At 35.0% G+C, this 20,126-nt stretch overlaps 1 protein-coding gene across 45 annotated transcripts in view; it reads right to left on the reverse strand.

Moving 5' to 3' along the window:
• Nucleotides 1-20,126, reverse strand: part of RBFOX1 (RNA binding fox-1 homolog 1) — a 910,365-nt gene that overhangs the window by 612,432 nt on the left and 277,807 nt on the right. For all 45 annotated transcript variants that reach the window (XM_074599130.1, XM_074599146.1, XM_074599156.1 and 42 more), the window contains one exon: nucleotides 2,730-2,777. In XM_074599130.1, the coding sequence (XP_074455231.1) occupies nucleotides 2,730-2,777 (48 nt within the window). Of the gene's footprint in view, nucleotides 1-2,729; nucleotides 2,778-20,126 lie in introns of those variants that run through there.

The raw sequence follows: 20,126 nt of genomic DNA on the forward strand, positions 1-20,126 counted from the left end.
GAGGTGCCCTTTTCTGGGGTCAGACAGCTGGGTTAGTCTTGATAGCCTGAGTCACTGAAGAAAGATAGCTCCTTAAGAAACCACTCAAACTCAGAGAAATCACTGAGGCCACAGAAAAGTATCAAATACACAACTCCTATAATTTACACTGAAGTAGAAATAATCCTACCTTAACAAAAAAAAAACCAAAAACAAAACCAGCAGTTTACTGGCAACAGGCTGGTACATCTGCTAGTTAGAAGCACAGTTGCAATAGATGAAAAAAACCAAAACAAAACCAACACACATATTAATAAGACTGCAGTCTAAAGATTACCAGGCTCTTGACAACTTTTCCCATTACTCAAGCAATAAAAAGAACCTTTTGGTTGTGCAGCTTTCGTGACTGCTACCCACACCAAAAGCCAGATCTTGGTGTTTAGAAACAAGGTCCCAAATTGCATTTTAGCATATTATAAAACAATATGTACTTTAAACACCTAGATAGTTTCATCAAAGCTAATACTCAGAACCTGAAGCCTAAATGGCCTGAATTTCACAGTAATGAGTATCACCTGATGTTAGCAATTTTAAAATTGTATGTCATGTGCTCACCACTTTCACAAACTCAGTTACTACTTGACAGATAGAGATACACAGATTTAGTAATCCAAAACTGGATTCTAGCTACAAATTTTAAAATTTCAGTAGAAATATATTTAAAAAAAACCAGCTCAGTCTCTTTAGTGAGAAAATACTTTAAAACTGGATCGATACTTATTTCTGACAATTAAAAATTTTTAAATTGAATACATGAAGCCTTTGTTTCTTAGTTTTGACCGTGAACACATTAACCAGGTTAATTTTGATTCAGCTCACTATGTGTTTGCAAAATGCTTGAGAAAAAAAAGCAAGGAACTGCATAAGAAACCAGGGGGCATAATTTGTCACTAGTTCAGACTTAATGCAGCCTACAAAAGGAAGAAATAGAAAGCAGGAGAATTTGGAAATTTTACAAAAAACTCAAATAGAAGCTATTAACATAGGAGAATAGGGTTTATGGAAGGCATAACATTAAAAAGTAGTAAACCAAGAATGCTTTGGTTTGTTAAAGTGCTTTTAAAAATAACAACAACAAAACCCCTAAACCTCCCAGAAAACTGAAAAAGCTTTAGGAGTATAAATAACAAGGATAATTCCTTAAATTTAATACTCAGGAACATAAATGGTTATGTTTCAACTCACAAAACAATACAGCAAAGTTACTGTTCCTATTGACGTAAATTTCATAGTCCTTTATTAACGCAAAGCATTGCTAAACCTATCATTACAGTATTTTTGAGCCCTGTGACAAAGCTGATACGGTTTCTAAATTTTTTAAAAAACATTTCTAATTTAATTGCATACTGTCTTTGTCATCGTCCTGCAATACGCTAGTTTTATCATACTGATACACATCAGAGTAAAACATTCAGTGTTGACTTAATTTAAATGCAAGAAATTCAACCTGTCTTAGTATAGAGGACTTCAACAATCAGAGAGTAGTAACAGCTGCCTGGTACCTAAGACATAGCATACTTTCTCTTCTTGTTACGTTCACAGTTTAGTATCTTAATTGAATTCTCAATATGTTTCTGCATAGCTCAAAATAATTCTCTCACTTCATTCCTGAAAATGTTGAAAATCACTGAAACTCTGAAGAACCTTTATCACATATCTCAACAAAGCAAACCAACTGTGATTTCCTGCACTACCCTCAACAGCATTTTATGTCGCACTTGTACAACATTGTTTTATAAACTTTGAGCTATCATGAACAACTAAAGTACTTTTGGGATAATGCTGTTTAATAAAAGCTCATTTTTATAGCAAAAAGAACTCGACAACTGGTTTTCAAAAAGGAGGAGCTGCTGAATGCTCAAAGGAAGATGCAGTAGCCAAAAGAAGGTAAAAAAGGAGCAACAAAAAAAACTTTTGGAAAAATGGTATTGTATCACACATAGCACAGTTAAACTAGTGCTAAATTAAGCATAAAGACCTACAGTTTCAAAACATAAACTGAAAGTATGATACTTTTAGTCTAGAAGGCAGCTTTCTGCATTGCTCATTTTAGAGTGGAAATCGATAGTACTTCCATTTATTAATTCATTCTAAAAATGTAACTTTATTCAAGTATATTCAAATATACATGCCATAATGAACTGTTAAAAAAAAAGCTAAGATGGTGAAGAACACAACTGAAAGCATATTTTATACTCGTTCACAGAAAATAAAACTGGAAATAATATAAGATAAACTTTTTTTAAACATCAATCATATAGCAGGAAAAAAAAAGCTGTACCAAAGATACTGCTTATAAAGCAAGAAAAAGCAGTCCTTATCTTGCTATTTTGCAAATATTTAAAACCGTGTGACAACATTATCATGAAAGACACAACACCATAATTTTGTTAATGATGGAAATTAAGAACAGGACATGTAATTGCCTTTTAAACCATTCATAGTTTAATGAAATGAAGATTCCCTTCTGAACAAGCTGTTAGATTCAAATTTAGAACAGAATTATATTCAGTAGAGTAAGATTATTTTATCCCCATCGAAGTTAAAATACAACATTAGAAAACTTTATAAAATATACACACATAAAATACCATCCAATAATTTCACACGGTTTACTTAAAAAAAATATCAACCAAACAAACCTCCCCACTAGAGTTGTCTGACAAATTACATTAAAACAAGCCACTTACTTTTCTGTCCTCCGTTTCTACAGAGGAACTGCACTCTGCTTTAGTATCCTGAAAAGACAAACAGAGAAGATCATGTCACAAAGCACACTGACCACAGTTGGGCAAATAATTGGGGATGAAAAAAGGGCATCAAAATCTGAAAAGTGAGTTTCTCATCCTATTACACTTTACTGAACTGTTATTTTCATATATGTTTTATATTTAAATGCACAATGTTTAGTATTATGGCTTTATGTAAGGCTTTTTGAACTTTATTACAAGCATAAACTTAAAGACAGGATTGAAACACCATTAAAAACAAACCTATTTCAATATAGTGTAGCCAGCTCATAAGACAAAAATATGACCTCTGCTTTAAAGTATATATTTGCTTTTTTCTACTTCATCTTGAAGAAAATATAATTTCTTGCTCACTCTTTTTTTTTTTTTTTTTTTTTTTTAATTAGTGATGGTAGCTTAAAGAATATACAGGTAAGCGTAAGAGGAAAAAAATTGCTGAAACTTCTGCCTGTTGTCAGGAGTGCTAATAGGCTTTGACATGTTGAAGGTATTTCTGTCTGAATCTCACAGCAACATGCAAAAATAATCAAGCATCTATTTAGTATAAATATATGTATATATGTGTGTGTATATATATGTATAAACACACACATGTATTTTGGACTTATGTTTTCATTAGGATCAAACAAATAATCTTAATACCTTAGAAGGAACATGTGTAGGGTATCATTAGGTTTAAGTTATTTTGAGTCTCCTTGAACCTTTGGATTTTTGCCTGTAGACCTGAAGGCATGCAGAGATTATCAGTATCATAAAAATTATAGTCTGAAAGGCATTTATTTCTTCAAAATTATCCCTTTGTACAAGTTACTACTGGAAACTGAGTAAGCCAAACATAGTTCAAGCCATTAAACTGTAGACAAGTGACCTATTATGATTTTTCTTTTGTTTTCAACTTTTCTAGCAAGGGTATTCTTAGAAGCTAATTTTGCTTACATACTGCAACCTTAGAGATTTCTATTGGAAAAACAGTGACATACAGAGAAGGGAAACCTGTTTGTTAAAAGTAAGTCCTTCCCCATACTTTTAACTAAAGCTAGAACTACACTCATCAGATTTTAGATTACTGACTAGAGTTACTTGCTACCTATATCCCAAATTACAAATTTAAGGCTGATAGCTAATAGCAACTCCTACTAAAAATGAAAACATATATTAAATAAATAAGTTATATTTCTTCAATACCATGCCTATTCATCTTAAATGAAGGACTGGTAGTATTTCAATACCAAAGACTTCTTACCTAAGCCATGTAACCATAAAAGATTAAAAAAAAAATGAAATCATTCAATCAAGTAAGATGAATCGAGATTTCCTGAAAAAAATACTTTCATTTACAGCAAGGTATATTAAAGGTGTTTTCATTAGGCATATCAAGTTCTCTGTCACTCCTTAAGCAGTGTATTTCCAACAACAAAAATCTTTGTTATTCTAGTTAGTTATACGAAACTAATATATGAATCTGTACCTCAAATACTATTTATGGTCAAAATAGTTTTCATGGGAACCAGACTGCACTGTGTGGAATCTAATACTAAAAATTTTCTTTCAAGCGTGGATTACTGGCAGCCAGACAGTCTCTCACCATGTCTCTCCTCCCATTTGGTGGATAAACAAATACTATCTCTGCCTACAAGCCTATTTTCTGAGCTTGTTTGTATATTTACATTCAGGGTTTTTTGGTGAGTGAGCGAGGTAAAAAGCTCAGCTTTTAAAAAGCTTCTGCCTCAGAGGAATGAATTCAAACTCCATTAGCGCCAGTGCTCTTCACCTGCTAGCTATACCCTAAGTCACCTTTCGGAAATAATGGCATGTTCTTTAACATATTTATTGGTTAATAAAAAATGAATCATATCTTTTTATATTACTAAGGACAAGGGTACAGAATAAAGTAGCTCCCATCAGATTCCAGTCATAGCTATTACAAGCTCTCGGTATGATGAGTATACCTTGTTCAAGAGCTAACACTACTCTGAGCTCTTCTGCTGTCTGTAGAAGATTTTAGTATGCTATGTTGCCGCTGTCATTTCCCATTAAAAGCAATTTTTAGGAAACCTAAGTTCATAAGCATTCATTACCCTATGTGAATTAAAAGTGCAGTTTTACCTGAATAAAACAAAAACTATCTTCCTCCCAGCACAGTTATCTTACGTGGTTGTCTATGACCAGGTAAGGCAAAAGCTACAATTAAGCATGCAGCACAGCTGAAAACAAACAATCGAGGCCAACCCAGCTGAGACTCTCAATGCTGCAGTCAGGAATCAAAGAGACAACGTGTCTGGAAGTCAACTGATGCCAGCCATAGGAAAAAATACAGACTGAAAATCAAATGACAGGATTTCTATTATGTGTTTTATCCCTGAACATCAGACAATCATTTCATCTTGTAGATTTTAGTTTTCTATCTAAAGAGATGGAAAGTGAATCTTACAAACTAACCATTGCACCATTAGCAATGACAGCTACATATGTATGGTTTCAATATGACTGGATGTTGAAGCAAGCAAGAAAGGGTCGTATTGGCTTATCTTTGAAATTATCTAAAGTCAGATCTGGGTACAGAAATAGCTCTATGTCTTCAGGAGTAGAGACCTGAATTTGGACTTCTGCACAATGACAAGAAAAAAATAATTCTAAGTCCACCGTTATTTTATTGTTTCTGGTATTCCAAATATTAATTTTAAAATAGCGCCTAAATAATTTTTGACAAACTTGTTTTGGGTACATTATCAGATAACAATCATTTAACATGTAGCACCATATAAAGGCTGACTTCCTGAACAGGTATTTTCTTTACCACTGGGTGAAAGCCTCACAAAGGCATATACTCTATTAATAAAGTATAATTAAGGATACTGGCAGGTCACCTAAAGAAGGACTAAAGTAGAATTTCAGAATCGTTGGTTCAAAGGGATAAACCAGTTGGAAAGAGTTAAAAATTTGAACAGTGAAAACCTGTGCAGTAGGTGAAGAAGAAATAATAGAAGACAACTGATGACTCTCTTCTAAAATCAATAATTTGCAAATTTATTAGCTGAATAATAAACTGTAATTTGCAACAGGTTTATAATTAAAAACAATAGTAACAGTTCATCACTTCTGCAGGAACAGTTACACAAGTTGCTTGTTGTGCATCTGATGTCTCTAGAAAGTCTATGATGAAGCCTTTTTGGAAGAAAAGCAGTCAACTACTTTGTTACCAACCGTGACTGAACTCAGACAGAACTTATCCTTGAGGGACCAGAGTATTTCATGTTAGGGACGTGCACACATATCTTAACCTTTAATTGACCAAGCAAAACAAACCAATTTTTCTGAAATAATTTGTGTTGTAATTCTTTAAACCAGCAAAGTTACCGGCTTAATCAAATTTATGTTTAAATATAAATATTTGAATATACGTCATCTAAGTCCTAGATATACCTCTTTTAAAGAACAAATGTACACAGAAACTCAGCTTTAAAGAAATTATCAAAATGAATCATCTGTCAAGCTCAGAGAAAGAAGGGAAGAAATCAGAATGTTCTTCTCTGGGAGACATCTGTGCTCCTTTTTAAAGTGCAAAATGACAAAGTGCTGTCATTTTAGTGTGTGTACTGCAAATATCCCAACTGTATGAATTATTTGAGATTAAAAAGTACCATTGCTGTAAAGCAAGTGTAAAATCCTATGGATCTGAGCAATACATCAGGCACTTTCTTTAATGTTGTTACATCACAAAAGAGAAGTTAAAAACAAGCAAAATCTGTTCCTCGTGAAGAATTAATATTTTAGAAAAATTATATAATGATGGAATACTTCATAGGATGTTTCATGGGAAAGATGGAGAGAAGGAATTATAGACATACCCTGCCACTAAGGCAGAAAACCCTCTCATCCATTTCAGTTCAAAACCAATGTAATTCCTTTTTTTTCTCTAGGTGCCACTGCATAACAACCAATTAGATTACACTGTTGTAAACATATGAAGAGCTCTATTTTTTATGTGGGAACACAAAAGAAAATTGCTTTTTTGTCTGTTTTGTTGGGTAGCAGCAACAAGGAAACAAAGTAAGGTTTTATGCAGAACATCAGGAACAACACAGGACAAACACAACTTCTAAGAGCTGAACAAAGTGCCGTAAGGGACAGTGCCACACACATTTAACACTAGAATTGCATTCATTGAGAGGGTGAAACCACGCTCACCTCTGTGCTTGCAGGCATATAGTTCTGAAAAGAAGCCTTTAAATGTTCCTACTGAAATTTAGTCACCTTAGTGATGAACTGGTATTAAATTTATGGTTGTATTGAGTGCTATGGCTTACCAGATAGTAAAGTGAGACCAAGCGGTACAATTCTTTCAGTGTTAGCCTGCAGACATCTAATGATTTCGCTAACTCGACAGCAAGATGTATGGCAAGTGCATATATAGAATACATCAGATATGATACCCATTCTACTCTTGAGAAGTGTCCCTTTCCTCATCCCAATTGTGCTCTGTTTAATCATTCATATGTCTCAGGGATTTTAAAGTTTAACATGCCATGCCCTTGGGAAACATATCTGCAATCTTTATCTGATATTAGCATTATACGAATCTTACTGAACATTTGTAAAAGTAAAAGAAAAGCTCTAGAAAGTAAAAGTAATCATTGGTGGTAGCATGACCCTGCATGACCTTTTGGCTTTATGATGCAGTAGAAACCTCCATATGCTGTATTTTACATAGCTTCTATAATTCTACATTTAATTTTACTTCTTGAATTGCAAACAGAAATAGTGAAATCGAAATTGTCAAGTAGCCATTAGTCATGTTGACATAACTAACACCTGTACATAGCTGTGTACTTTATCATACATTTTTCAGTTTGTTTTCTCCCTGCTATCCAAAACATATTTCCTCTACTTCCCTATCATCATAACACAGAATACCAGAAACAAAACAAAACAAAACAAACAAGCAAAAACCCCCTAAGAAATAAGCAAACTGTACAGGTTAATAAACTTTAGAAAAGTTATTTGCATTTCTAGCATATTTTTTTCATGTGAAAGTAATGAAATATAAAAAGCAAACAGAATCCACAGGTGCACACATTACTCCCATGGCCGGTATCAGAAGGAGGAAAGATGAGACTCGAAGTTACGAACGTATTCCCTCAATTGTTTTAGTCTGCAATATCAAGAATGGTCAGTAGGTGGAAGCAAATAACCTTGTAACATCTTGTTCAACTTCCCTATGAAAGATAAATCTACTGCGCTGACAAGGTTGGTCAGGTATTTTACACATCTCCTCGGCATCCCAACAAGTGCTAACACAAATTATGTCTTTTCTTCACAACACTGGTTTCCAATTTCATAAAACGGCTGTAGATTTAGAAATGAAAGGGGTGGGTTTTTTCCAGGTTCAAACTTCTTGAAAGTGACATAGATTCCTTTTAATGACTAAAGCATGTATGAAGGTAACCTGACGTTAAACAAAACAAAAATACATATATTTAAAAATAAAAAGTCAAATTCTAGGTTATTGATTTTTCTGGATATTTTTATTAAGTGCTTAAATATATCAAAGCCCTGAATTATTGAGGAAAATACTTAATCTTTTTCACTATCCATTAGCCATTATATTTCATTATTGCTGCTAACAAACAGGCTGCCAGCAGAAGAATTCATTTGAATTTCATATTAGTTCTATTTTGTCCATCCCAGCGAACAAATTAACCACACAGTAATACTTACTGAAGAAGAAAATAAATTAAAAATGAAACCTTAGAATGTGACATTCAAGCCTTTACTAAGTTTGTCCCCAGCAACTGAAGGACTCGTGCAGAAGCCTCATCAAATTAAGTTAAGAAACCAGTTCCAGGATTTTAATGGCTTCAGCAGCTGCAATGTCAAAGATGTAAGAACACAGCTTTTATTTATGAAAAGAAGAGCTTAATCTCTATTTACTAACATTTCTGGACCAACAGAGGCTTGTGTCTACATGCACAAACCAGGAGAAGACTGGGTCGTCTGCATCTTTTTCCCTTGCCTCCGGGCAGCCTTGGGGCTGTTTGTCTACACTCAAAAAGGAAATCCATCTGATCAGGGATTTAAAATCAAGTTTCTCAAGACTTTGGGGAGCTTACTTGCCTTGTTTCTAGCTAAAAGTAGACAGACTTTAAGAGGAAGGTTTACAAGACTCTTGGAAACTGAACTGACACGTTTTATAAAGAAAAACTACTGCTTGTAAAAATACTGCTGTATTTTTAATGTAGATTTGAAGGGACTCTTGTGTGTGCCCTCCCACACATCCACCCACCATCCGGCTGTGGAAGTGGATACCCAATCTCCTCTTTCTTCTGGTTCTAGTGTTTTGCTTATGTTCCTTTACAATTTTCAAGGCTATCAAGAGCTGAAAACTTTTTTTTTTTCCAAAAAAAACCTGTGACTTTTTTCATTAATAAAGACTTGTTTGAGGGAACAGGCACTGCTTGCTGATAAAGCTTTATGGACTGGAGTATATGAAACTTTCATGCTTCTCGTCTTCATTCTCTCACTTTTGTGAGTTACTTGTCCTTTTCTTAAATATACTCTAAATACTTGGAGACACAAAGATACACCTCTCCATAGCACAGAAAGCAAGCCTTTGTGTGCCTCACAACTCATTTAATTTCTCCAAACATATGTTTTCATTAGGCCAATGATGCAAAATTACCTGAGTGTAAATCTTCTGCCTGTGTCCTTAGATCACACTTGCACAAAACAACAGAAAAAATATGGGTGGGAGTGAGTGAGCAGCTGGGTAGTGCTTAGCTGCCTACTGGGGTTCACCCACAACAATCAAATTTATTGTTTTTCAGCTTCTACCTATTGACAAGTGTGACACGTAGTCAGGTCATAAATTATTTGGTGTTACATATGCGGAAACTTTGTATCAACTTCCTGGCTTACCTCTGTGTCATTACACTAGTAAGAAATGTGGTAACAAAGGCATGATTGAAGACTATATCCAGAGGACTATTCCTACCATGAGCAAATTAAAAAGAAGTTCTGATGACTATAGCTACTGTTTTAACACCCAAGAGAAATAAAGAATTGAACCAGAGCCTCAGACAGCACGCTTGTATGATTTAGAATGGCCACAGCTTTGAGTTATTTTCTTATCAACTAATAGTTAGACTGTTTTGTTACTGTTGGCAAGAAGAAAGTGAATGAGATGTAATCTATTTTCCTTCTTCGATCCCTGGTGTACGGTACACAAGGCCAGTTTCCGCTGAAATATCTGCCAAGCGACACTGTGATGAAGACAACAGAACTCATTTCTTTTCCAAATCTTTTTAGGAACCTCATAGTTAAAAAGATACCGGTCAAATAAGAGCCCTGAAAGGCTGCTGAGTAACAGTCATTCACGTTGCACATACAAAGACGCTAAGACAGCCCAAAGATGAAGCCTGCTAAGGAAAACAAGCAGAGACAGATGTTAGTGGCATAGATGTGTTACTGCTCAAAAATGATCGGCACCTAGTGTCCCCAGCACATGCTCTTCTCCTGAATGAGTGAGCTGGATTTCAGAATGTTTACTTTTCATGTAAGTGTCTCAGTACTTGCATACATGTACTTCTGAAGTCAGTATATAGATGATATATTGTTCCTCCTACTTTTTCTTGGCTATTTTTCCCCCAAACACATGCTTTGGCCTATATCAACACTAAGTGCCAAGAACAGGTTCACTGACAATGGATGTTCTTGGCATCTGTTTGGAAAAGGATGACTCTGTCTCAGTACTGGTCAAGAGACACACCACACAGCAGCAAAAGAAAAGAAAAGGAAAAAAAAAACAAACGAAAAACCCCTGTAAGGCCTCTTCACCCCCACAAAACCCCCATCTTTAATTGTGACCACAGATGTTGTGATTTTGTGTATGGATTTGTCGCGGTTTAACCCCAGCAGCAGCTTGGACTGCACAGCCGCTCGCACAGTCCTCCCCCTTCCCCCAGAAGGGCTGGGAGGAGAGGGAGAAAAGGAGGGGAAAGGGAAAGGAAAAAAACCTTGTGGGTTGAGATAAGGGCAGTTCAATAGAACAATAACACAAAAGGAAAATAACAGTAACAATAATAATAGTAATAACACCAATAATGATGCAAGTCACTCTCACCACTCAGTGAATTGGTACCTTCCCCAGCAGCTGATCACAAGCACCCGCCCACCAGCCAACCCCATTTCTATACTGAGCATGGCATCTACAGATGGAATGTTGCACTGCCCCTTCCATCGTTCTCTCTAGGCTCCTTCTCAGCTTCTATGGGAAGCTGAAAAAAGTGCTTGAAAAATACAAACAACACCTGGCAACAACTAAACCAATATGCATTATTGACATTCCCTTCATACCTCATCTGAAACACAGCAGCCACCAGAAAGAAAATTAACTCTGTCCCAGCTGAAATCAGGACAGGATTAATATGCAGTGAGTAATTAACCTTCTCTTTAAACAAGGAATATTGATTACTTAGTTGTAATAAATACTTTTTAATGTCTAATAATTCAATTTTTTTTTAAATTGGAGTGCAGATAATTTCTCCGCGTAATACTGTATAGTACGCGAAGATATTTCAGTATGCAACTGAAATGTAATAGCTACTGTATTTGTTTTAAAACTGTTTCACTGTACATACAGACTGGTAAATTTTTCCCCCATAGAAGTGTATGAAAGATGAATGCATAAAATGAGCTACGGCATTTGGAAGAGAGAGGTGCCAAAATAATCTCAAGGCAAAAGGTCAGTGTAACAAGAAGTTAATTTATAAATGGATTTGGACCCATCAAAAAATAAGAACATTGGTTTCTTCGTCCTTTTCTTAAACCAGTAGAGAAATGAAAGGAACAACGTAGCCATCTAGATGCAATTTTTCTAAGGTTATTATCTTTATTAGTCTCATAATCTGCAATTTCTCACTCACTAGACAGTTTAAGTCACCTATTCAACAAAGAAAATCCAGTAGGAATGAAGCATTGAGCATCATACTATGAATTTTAGGAGCTGTAAAGGAATTAAACCTCAAATGAACCTCTATAGCTCTCATTTTCCCTCACAAAGCTTTTCTGCTTAAACACACCAACTGAGCCTTCAGTTTTGAGCTGCAGGCTCCCTACCACACTGGATGAGATAAGAAGTTCATCTACCTTAAAACCTTGCCCTGCACTGAAGTGCCTATAGTGTCTCTGGGGCGCTGGGTGCTAAGACCAACTTCTGAAGCACAGAATGAGAGCCCTGGGAATGGAGCCAGAAAGAAAGCCAGAAAGTAGTCTGTAGCAAAAGCTCAGGGAAGGTGTATATACAAAACTATGCTTTGTATAGACAACACATTCTGTTCTACCTCAGAACCCCGTGTATCAAGCCTGATGTATGGTAATTAGCTTCTAAAAACCAGCAGTGGAGGTACACTCTGAGCTAGAAGCTCCTTTCAGGTTATTTAATAACCATGCGATTTTTATCTTATGATCTCATCCATTCTGTTTTTGAAACTCCTCATACTTTTGGCCTCTGAAATATCCCCTTGCAATTCCACAGTTTAATTATGCGTATACGGAAAAAACACACCCTTTTTTTTTGTTTTAATTTGCTGATCAAAATTTGATTGGATGTCAACAGTTCTTCTCTTCACCAGTGAAAAAGTGAATAATTACATCAGTGTTTAAAATGCTTCAGAGAGGTCTCTCTCAAATCTCAGAATTCACGTATCCTCCATCTTTTTAGCAGTAACTGTCAATTATTTGACACTGGATAAAATCTGAATGTTCCAGTTTAACTAAAAAAGTAGGTGAGGTGTTGGCCCAGGAAAAAAGCGTGCTGTACTTGTTTCAAATTTTCATTTAGATTATCTTACCAAATCTAATGGCATTATTGTTTAAAAAAAAATCTGCAGAAAATAAAGGATTGCATCTTGTGAAATGCCAACTCAGCATGGCCAAAGTAATCTGAGGGACAAAAAGTACATCAGAGCTTTCATCACCCACCTCCTAACTCCACATTACATTTTCTGTATGTTCTTTCTACATTATAGGCTAAATACAGAACTCTGTGCTTTTTATAAAGTTTTAATCACAGTTTAATCAAGTTACCCAAGCATGAATACTGAATAGTATCTAAGCTGTGCAACTGAAAACAAAGTAGAACCAGTAGATCAATTTCAAGAGCTAAAAAATTGATTACAGCAAAACCAGTTTTTGATGGAGCACGAATAGCACTGCTCCTGAAATCAGAACATTTCCTTGATGAATTGTTTTCAGCCCTTGGTAAGTATAACTGCACACACTTCCCTTAAACTACGAAGTTGTTAGAATCACACTATAGCAGAAAAATATATTTCTCTCTTTTTATGTATAAACCAGGTTAATACACTTTTATTTCATCTGGTAAATTTATTTTAAATTACTTTTTTGCAAGAACAATTTAAAATTTATGATCCTTATGTACTGAAACTTTTCTTCGAAGACTGAACACAAATTCTGAACCTTAGAGAAAAAATCTACAACTTCTCTATGGAACCTTAGCTTCAGCAGCTACTGCTGATCAATCCTACTATGATTCAACCCAAGATGGGTGTACAGAGCAGACGCTGACAGGTCACATATGCTTCCTATTTTGCTGTTCATATAACCATTAACTACAATAGAACATATGAATGATGGGTCCATTATCATAAAATTAGGAAAACAGACTTCCTTTTTCGGCCACTGCTTTTATATAGTCTTACTTCAATTTTTTTGTTTAAACATATGACAGTTTTGTATATAAAGGTTACCCTTAAAAACATTTGAGTCACACAAACTCTCCTTGGCATGATCTATTGTCTCATGAAAGAAGTGTTACAAATCCCAAAGTAAAAATAACGTAATTATTAGAACAGAAAGTTGTTATGATGACCAATGTTAACTGAAGGAATCCTGATAAGGAAAGCTATTTCCCTTTGGAATTCTTGGAATGCTGTGGAATTGCAGTCGTAACTGGTATATGTTTTAATTGGCATTTGGTAGAACTGATCAACAATGAAGAATTGTCAAGTAAAATAATCTAAGATCTGCTACCAGTTTTGTTTCCTTGTTTCTGTAGCTTTAAATTTCCACCAACTATAAAATATTTCTTTTTGCTGCTTCTGAATTTTTGACTGCTTAAACTGATTAAATACGTGATTTCATCATTGTTTTTAATATATTCAAAATAACATCTAAAACTGTGGATAATTTTACAAAACAAATATTGAAAATCATCTTCACCATTTACACTGTAATTGCTCTTACCGAGCCTAATGATTATTAATGATGCAGCCAGAAAATACATTCTATAAAATTATGTGATGATAATCAAATGATAACATTTAGTAAATTATGCCAGATATTTTCCAACCACTAACATTTTGTTCACTACATCAGGCTGGAAAAATCCATTTCTTAACATGATATAGCGATACAGTAAAGCCAACGTCAAGTTTATTTTCAAGAAATTGAAATAAGCTTCAGAAAAGCAGATCCAGTACGGGATCTTCTACCAAATACCAGATGAACACTGAGATTCTGTATCAGAGCTAGTCCACTAAATATGGCCTGTACTGGACAATTCAGAATGATAACTTTTAAAATTTAATTAATGAATAAAGGTTCAAAAGACCAAGTCAGCCCATATCAAAATTATCAAAGACTCTAGAGGACTATGATCAGACACCAGATGAAGCATATGTGATCTCCTCCTTTTGTCCTCAGACCTCCTGCAAGGCTGACAAAACCAAAAACATAACAACAAAAAATCACTTGCAAAATTAGCTATCCAAATGTGCATGTCTTTTGAAAGCCTCATTTAACTACACTTTACATAATTCCCATCTGGTATCCTCAAAAGCAAAAATAACAGTAGTCTAAGTTGTCACTCATGGCAACTACTTTATCAGCAACTGTCTGCTACTTCTAAAGACTTTCAAAGTGCAAAGGGAATTCCATGAAATAAGAAAAGTACAGAGGGAGCTTTTGATCAGTAGGTTGATTTCTTCATATGTGAGACTAGTAAAGATCACAAAACATTTTTCAGAGTCTAAATTTGACTAGAAAACTATCGTGGATAATTCATGTTCAATTCTGTAACTATAGAATTACTTACTCTAATACATATAACATCTAAACCCAATATTTAAATAACAGCACAGGACAGAAGGAGGCAGTAATGACAGCAAGAACGATAATAGCTACCTGTATTTCAACAGGTGCAGAAACTAATGTCCTGAACATGAAGCACATGTCACTGTGAGCCAAAATCAGACTGAGATAGCCACCAGGACAGCATGAGGAGGACAGAAAACTGAGGCTTCTGTAGCCCAACATCTAGAAACACTTTTCCCAGTCGAACTTCTTGCTTGAAGCTCATAAAGTACGTTCCATACAAGTGAATTTGCAGATAAGACTCTGAAAATTTGTATCATACGGAGGTTTTCTGACAGATGGAAAAAAGCCCCCAAAACTGCATTTGCGCTTTTGATACACCCAAATAATAATGAAAAAAGCACCAGCGTAAAAGCTCAGCGACACTCAGAAGTCTTGCTAATCTTTGAAGCTGCTGCAACCTTTTTTGTTGAGGTTTTTCCTACCCACCTGATGGTGGGTAGGATACCTCCCCAGCTGATATTTCAGGCAATATTTCTTGTTCTAACAACCTTGTTTTTTCACATTACTTTATGACAAAAAAATGGCTATTAGATTTTTTCTACAAGATGAAGTAACAGCTCTTCATTTCAGAAAAAAAAATCACAATGACTGCAAGCCTTAAAACATCTTTCTTTACTAGAGCAGTCATACCATCTCTTTGCTAATGCTATCTCACTATGGATGTTTAAAACCTTTAGCAAAGAAAAGATTAAGTATTTTTATCTTTCTTTTATTCTCGTTTCTGATTTGGATGCCTAAAAAGAGTTTGGAATCCCTGTTTGTAGATGTTGCACACTACAATGATGAACAATGATTTACTTTGTATATTCATATCTTACAGTTTGAGTTTAATTTTGGTACTAAGTTTTTTTATTTTTTTGAAAGTCAGTTTTAGGCTTATTAATGACCACAGAAAATACACCGACTAAAAAGCCATGAATATGACTTAAAGATAAATGTTTAAATGGAGAAGAAATTGGGAAAATGAGAGTCTACAAGAGTAAAAGTATCTATTTTAGAATATGCCATACATTTATATCCTCCACTGAAATGTTAGCAATCATGAGACTGAGATGATGCCTTAGTTAACTGCTATTACATTTTTACAACTATACACTTGGAGAGAGAAATGATTTGTTTATTTGAAGCTAGGAAAAATATTTTCAACTCCACATCCAGCAACACCAGATAGGTTCAAGCCTAGAGAGATCAAGTAACCTTGAACGGAAGTTATTCAGAAAATGGTACTTTGGCTGATTGAGAAAATCAGTACCTGATAATTAAGGACATTACAAGCTATTGTTAATAACACCACAAATATGATGAGCTGAGATGCAGGAGAATAAGGCGTGTTCGTCTGTAAGAAGAGTTGCACATGCATGGAGACAGACCTTGGTCTGGACATGATGTAGGCAAACGAATGCATACGCAGTGACCATTATAGTATTAATAGTGGAGCGTCAAATGTTTTAAGGCAATGGAGTAAAAGGAGAGAAAAGCAAAATATTATGAGTTATATTTGGATAGGAATATTGTCAGTAAGAAAAGGAGATAACAGAACAGCCTGTAGAGAAATTGTGTAAACTAGGATCCCTAAATGCTGAAGACAGGAGAGCAGAGATGGGAAAACAGGCCTTCTGGCTTGAGAGTAATCTAGACCACCCTATAATCACATAAAAATATAGCTGAAATATTTCCATATTCTTAAAAACGTACTATAACACACTTGTTAATAAGAAAGAAATTACAGTAATGCTATTACTTTCAGCTTTACCTGCTGTCATGCTGCATCATAAACACAGAAAAAGAGTCATTCCAAGTCCATGCACCAAAGGCTTACATTTCAAATACTACCCTGAACATCTAAAAGGACAAACAAAATGAAAGAAAATGAACGCACCAAATTCATCATCATGAAAAAAAAAAAAAAAAATCCCTTTCTTGGAAGCTTCTTGGGTTAGGTGAAGCTTCTCCACAGTCTTTGCTTGGCCTGTGAGCAATCATTTAAGCCTCCCTGCTAACTTAGGGATGGGCAAAGCTTACAATAGGGAGATAAGAGAGACACACATTTTCTGGGGGAGAATAAAATTAGCACACGCTTCTGCAACACACATTCCCAGCTGCACAACTCTGAGCTGGATCAAGGCTGCAGCTATCTTTATGAAAACGCAAGCCAGACAGAATCCGCTCAATTACATATAGTATGGCATACCCCAAACATTCAGAAAGTACATTAAGAACTTGCAATCAAAAGATCTCAGATGCTTAAACATCTAAACAATTATGTGGCATCACCAATTCCAGAAATCCCTCAGATAAGCAAAGTACATGCCAAAGGTTTATTTTAGATAATGCTGGAAGGCTCCTACTTTAGTCAATTGATAGTAGAGCAAGTAAACAGATTTGATCAACCCTCTTCTGAAATTCTAGTGAAACCCCCTGCTATTGCAAATATTTCAGCACAACCACTGTAAAGGAAAACTTATAATGAGACAGCCTCTGGTTCAAAGAAGCTAAAAAAAGGTGACAAAGACATTCAAGGATCTATTAGCGTAACTTTAAGGTGATATGCACCTACTGCTCTACCACAGCACAGGACCAAAAAGATCACCTTTCTAGTATTATAGAACTTGTACAGCATAACCTAGTAGGAACTTAGTGCAACTGGAAACACTCCAGCTATTTCCGAGCTCTCTCAGAAACACAGGGTTGCTTCTGAATGCTGTAGGTAAGCATGGCAGCAAAAAAACTTGTCTCCACTGGTCTCAGCATGACCAGCTGGTCTGCTCTGTCTGGAAGGGACAATGCTCACCCTTCAATAGCTTCTTTGTGGGCTACCCATCAGAACTGAAGGCACTGATTTCCTCCTTTGCGAATATATGCTGCCCAAGCAAGAAATTCTCCCCCAGTCAGTAAAAAGTGTATTTAATAGACTTCAGCATAGTGTCTTGCTGCAGTTGGGCTTTACTTCAAGCCAGAGACATACATTGAATGTAAATCTTCTACAGGACAAACGTGTCAGTGAGAAAATAACTTAAAACAGCTTTGTGACTGAAATTACCCTTTACCCTTTGAAATATTACTAGAATACTACCTTTAAGGTCTTTTATTTCAAGAAGAAACATTTCAGGAAACTTTAGTATGCACAATTTCAACAAACCTCAATATTGTGTATTAAAAAGGCACCGTGAAACTTAAAAATTCAGTACATTCAGAACAACACCGTGTTTGAATTTGGGAATATCTGACCAGAGCAAGGCATAGCAAAGGTATGCTTACAGCAAACTGTCTCTGTTTTTTAAAGTTACTGATGCAAATATTCACTATTTCTTTTCATCTATGCATTAACATTTTGCAGCAAAACCAACAGCTGCTTCTGATTACTCACAGGAGAAGTAGTTTCCTAAAATTAATGGTACTTAAACCCAAAAGACATAACTGCTTCATTAACATAAGTTGTGCTTAAAGTCATTAATATTTAAAGTGCGAGAACATAAAATTGAATTAGAAATCAAAGTGTCACACACTTAAAAAAGATTAACAGCATTAAATTTTTAAGAGCAAAGAGGAAAGCACTAGCAAAAACTGGGTATTTACCTACTCTTCTGTTTATAATTGCTGTGAATCATCATGTCCCCAAACATGCAGTAAAAAGTTGTGTTCACTGTACCTCGCTGCTCTCACCCCCTGTATAGCCATAAATGATGTAAGGGGATACTGGCACGAGTGCACCTTGCGCCTCATAGACTGAAGGAAAGGACAAGGACTTGAAGATTTGGATTAGCAGATTTATGACAGGCATTTTTTCTAGCTATTGACATATCTGTGTGTGAAAAAAACTGTCTTGAAAAATACTTGGATATAGAGAGAATATTAAAAGATATGAAGAGAAGTTGCCCTTAGCAAAGAGGCTGGGTAGAGCACATCATGTGAAAAAGACTAGCATTGCTTCTACCATCTGGGGGACGCAGTTTTTGAAATATAGTTGAGAAGTTTCAAGGCATTTAATACAAATAAATCACTTCATATTCAACTTCTGGTGAAAAATATTTCAAGTTCTAAAATAAGCCATTGCAGCACTGAAAATGAATTACAACCACATATATTAATGGCATATATATTATGACAAAATTTTCAAGTCATTGCTCATATTTCACAGCTAAAACCAGTTCGATCAGCTTGTTTATTTCTCTATAGAGCATAATTAAGATATTGTCTTATTTAAATAGTGAAGTGAAAGAAAAAGTGACATTTAATTCTTCTTTGATTCAGATGATTAATAAAATTATTGCATAAAAGTACAGTGCAATTCTGCATTTTATTATCTACTACAAATCTACAAATATAAAAGTCATAAGCCCTAAGACAATCACATGTAAAAAGAAGAATCTGATTAACTACTCATCAAATTACCTACAAACCTAGCTAAGTTTTTGTACATTAAATTATCCATAAAATTTAGCTAAGTTTATATATGTATTAACTTATTTTTCTCATAAAGCTCAATAAAGCTGTAAAAGATATTGCTAGCCAGTAAGATTGAGCATTTCTCTAGGAAAGCAAGCAAAAAGCTTCCAAAGATTCCAAACAAGTTTAAAACAAGCAAATAACTGAATATAAATTTAGTTTGCTGATACAATTAGAAATATTATGAACCCTTGTTAGTATAAGACAGTTAACACTTTGCACTGTTTCAAATTATTGAAAGACTGATAGTCTAATTTTTTCTACTTCATGTTTCATTAATGACAATGTTCTCAATCTTTTAGTTGCTTAATAAAATATTTACATATCTTCTCATTAGCAAGAAGATGGGTATAAAAAGGTACCCCTCAGAATATTAATCTAAAGACATTCCATTCCAATTACTTATTTTTCCTTGCAGAGAAATCTTCTGGACAAACAAAAATCTATCTGCAAAAGCAAGGCAAAGAGGTCAAAGTCTATTCCAAAGCTATCCCTTCCTACCGTAGCCTTTCCTCTTGGCATACCAACATCCAAAAGAGCTTCTCTGCTCAGAGCAAAACCAGATTAAGGTAAACAAACAAAATACACTTTTATTCCAGAATAAAAATATCAAATACTCTAAATTTAGAGTGTAGGTATATTCTAAAAGCTCTAGAATTTTCCTTTAGGAACTATCTTGTTCTTGAAAATGAAATGCACGAGCAACACTCATTAGAT

This window comes from Larus michahellis, chromosome 8 (assembly GCF_964199755.1).
Source record: "Larus michahellis chromosome 8, bLarMic1.1, whole genome shotgun sequence".
NCBI lineage: Eukaryota > Metazoa > Chordata > Aves > Charadriiformes > Laridae > Larus > Larus michahellis.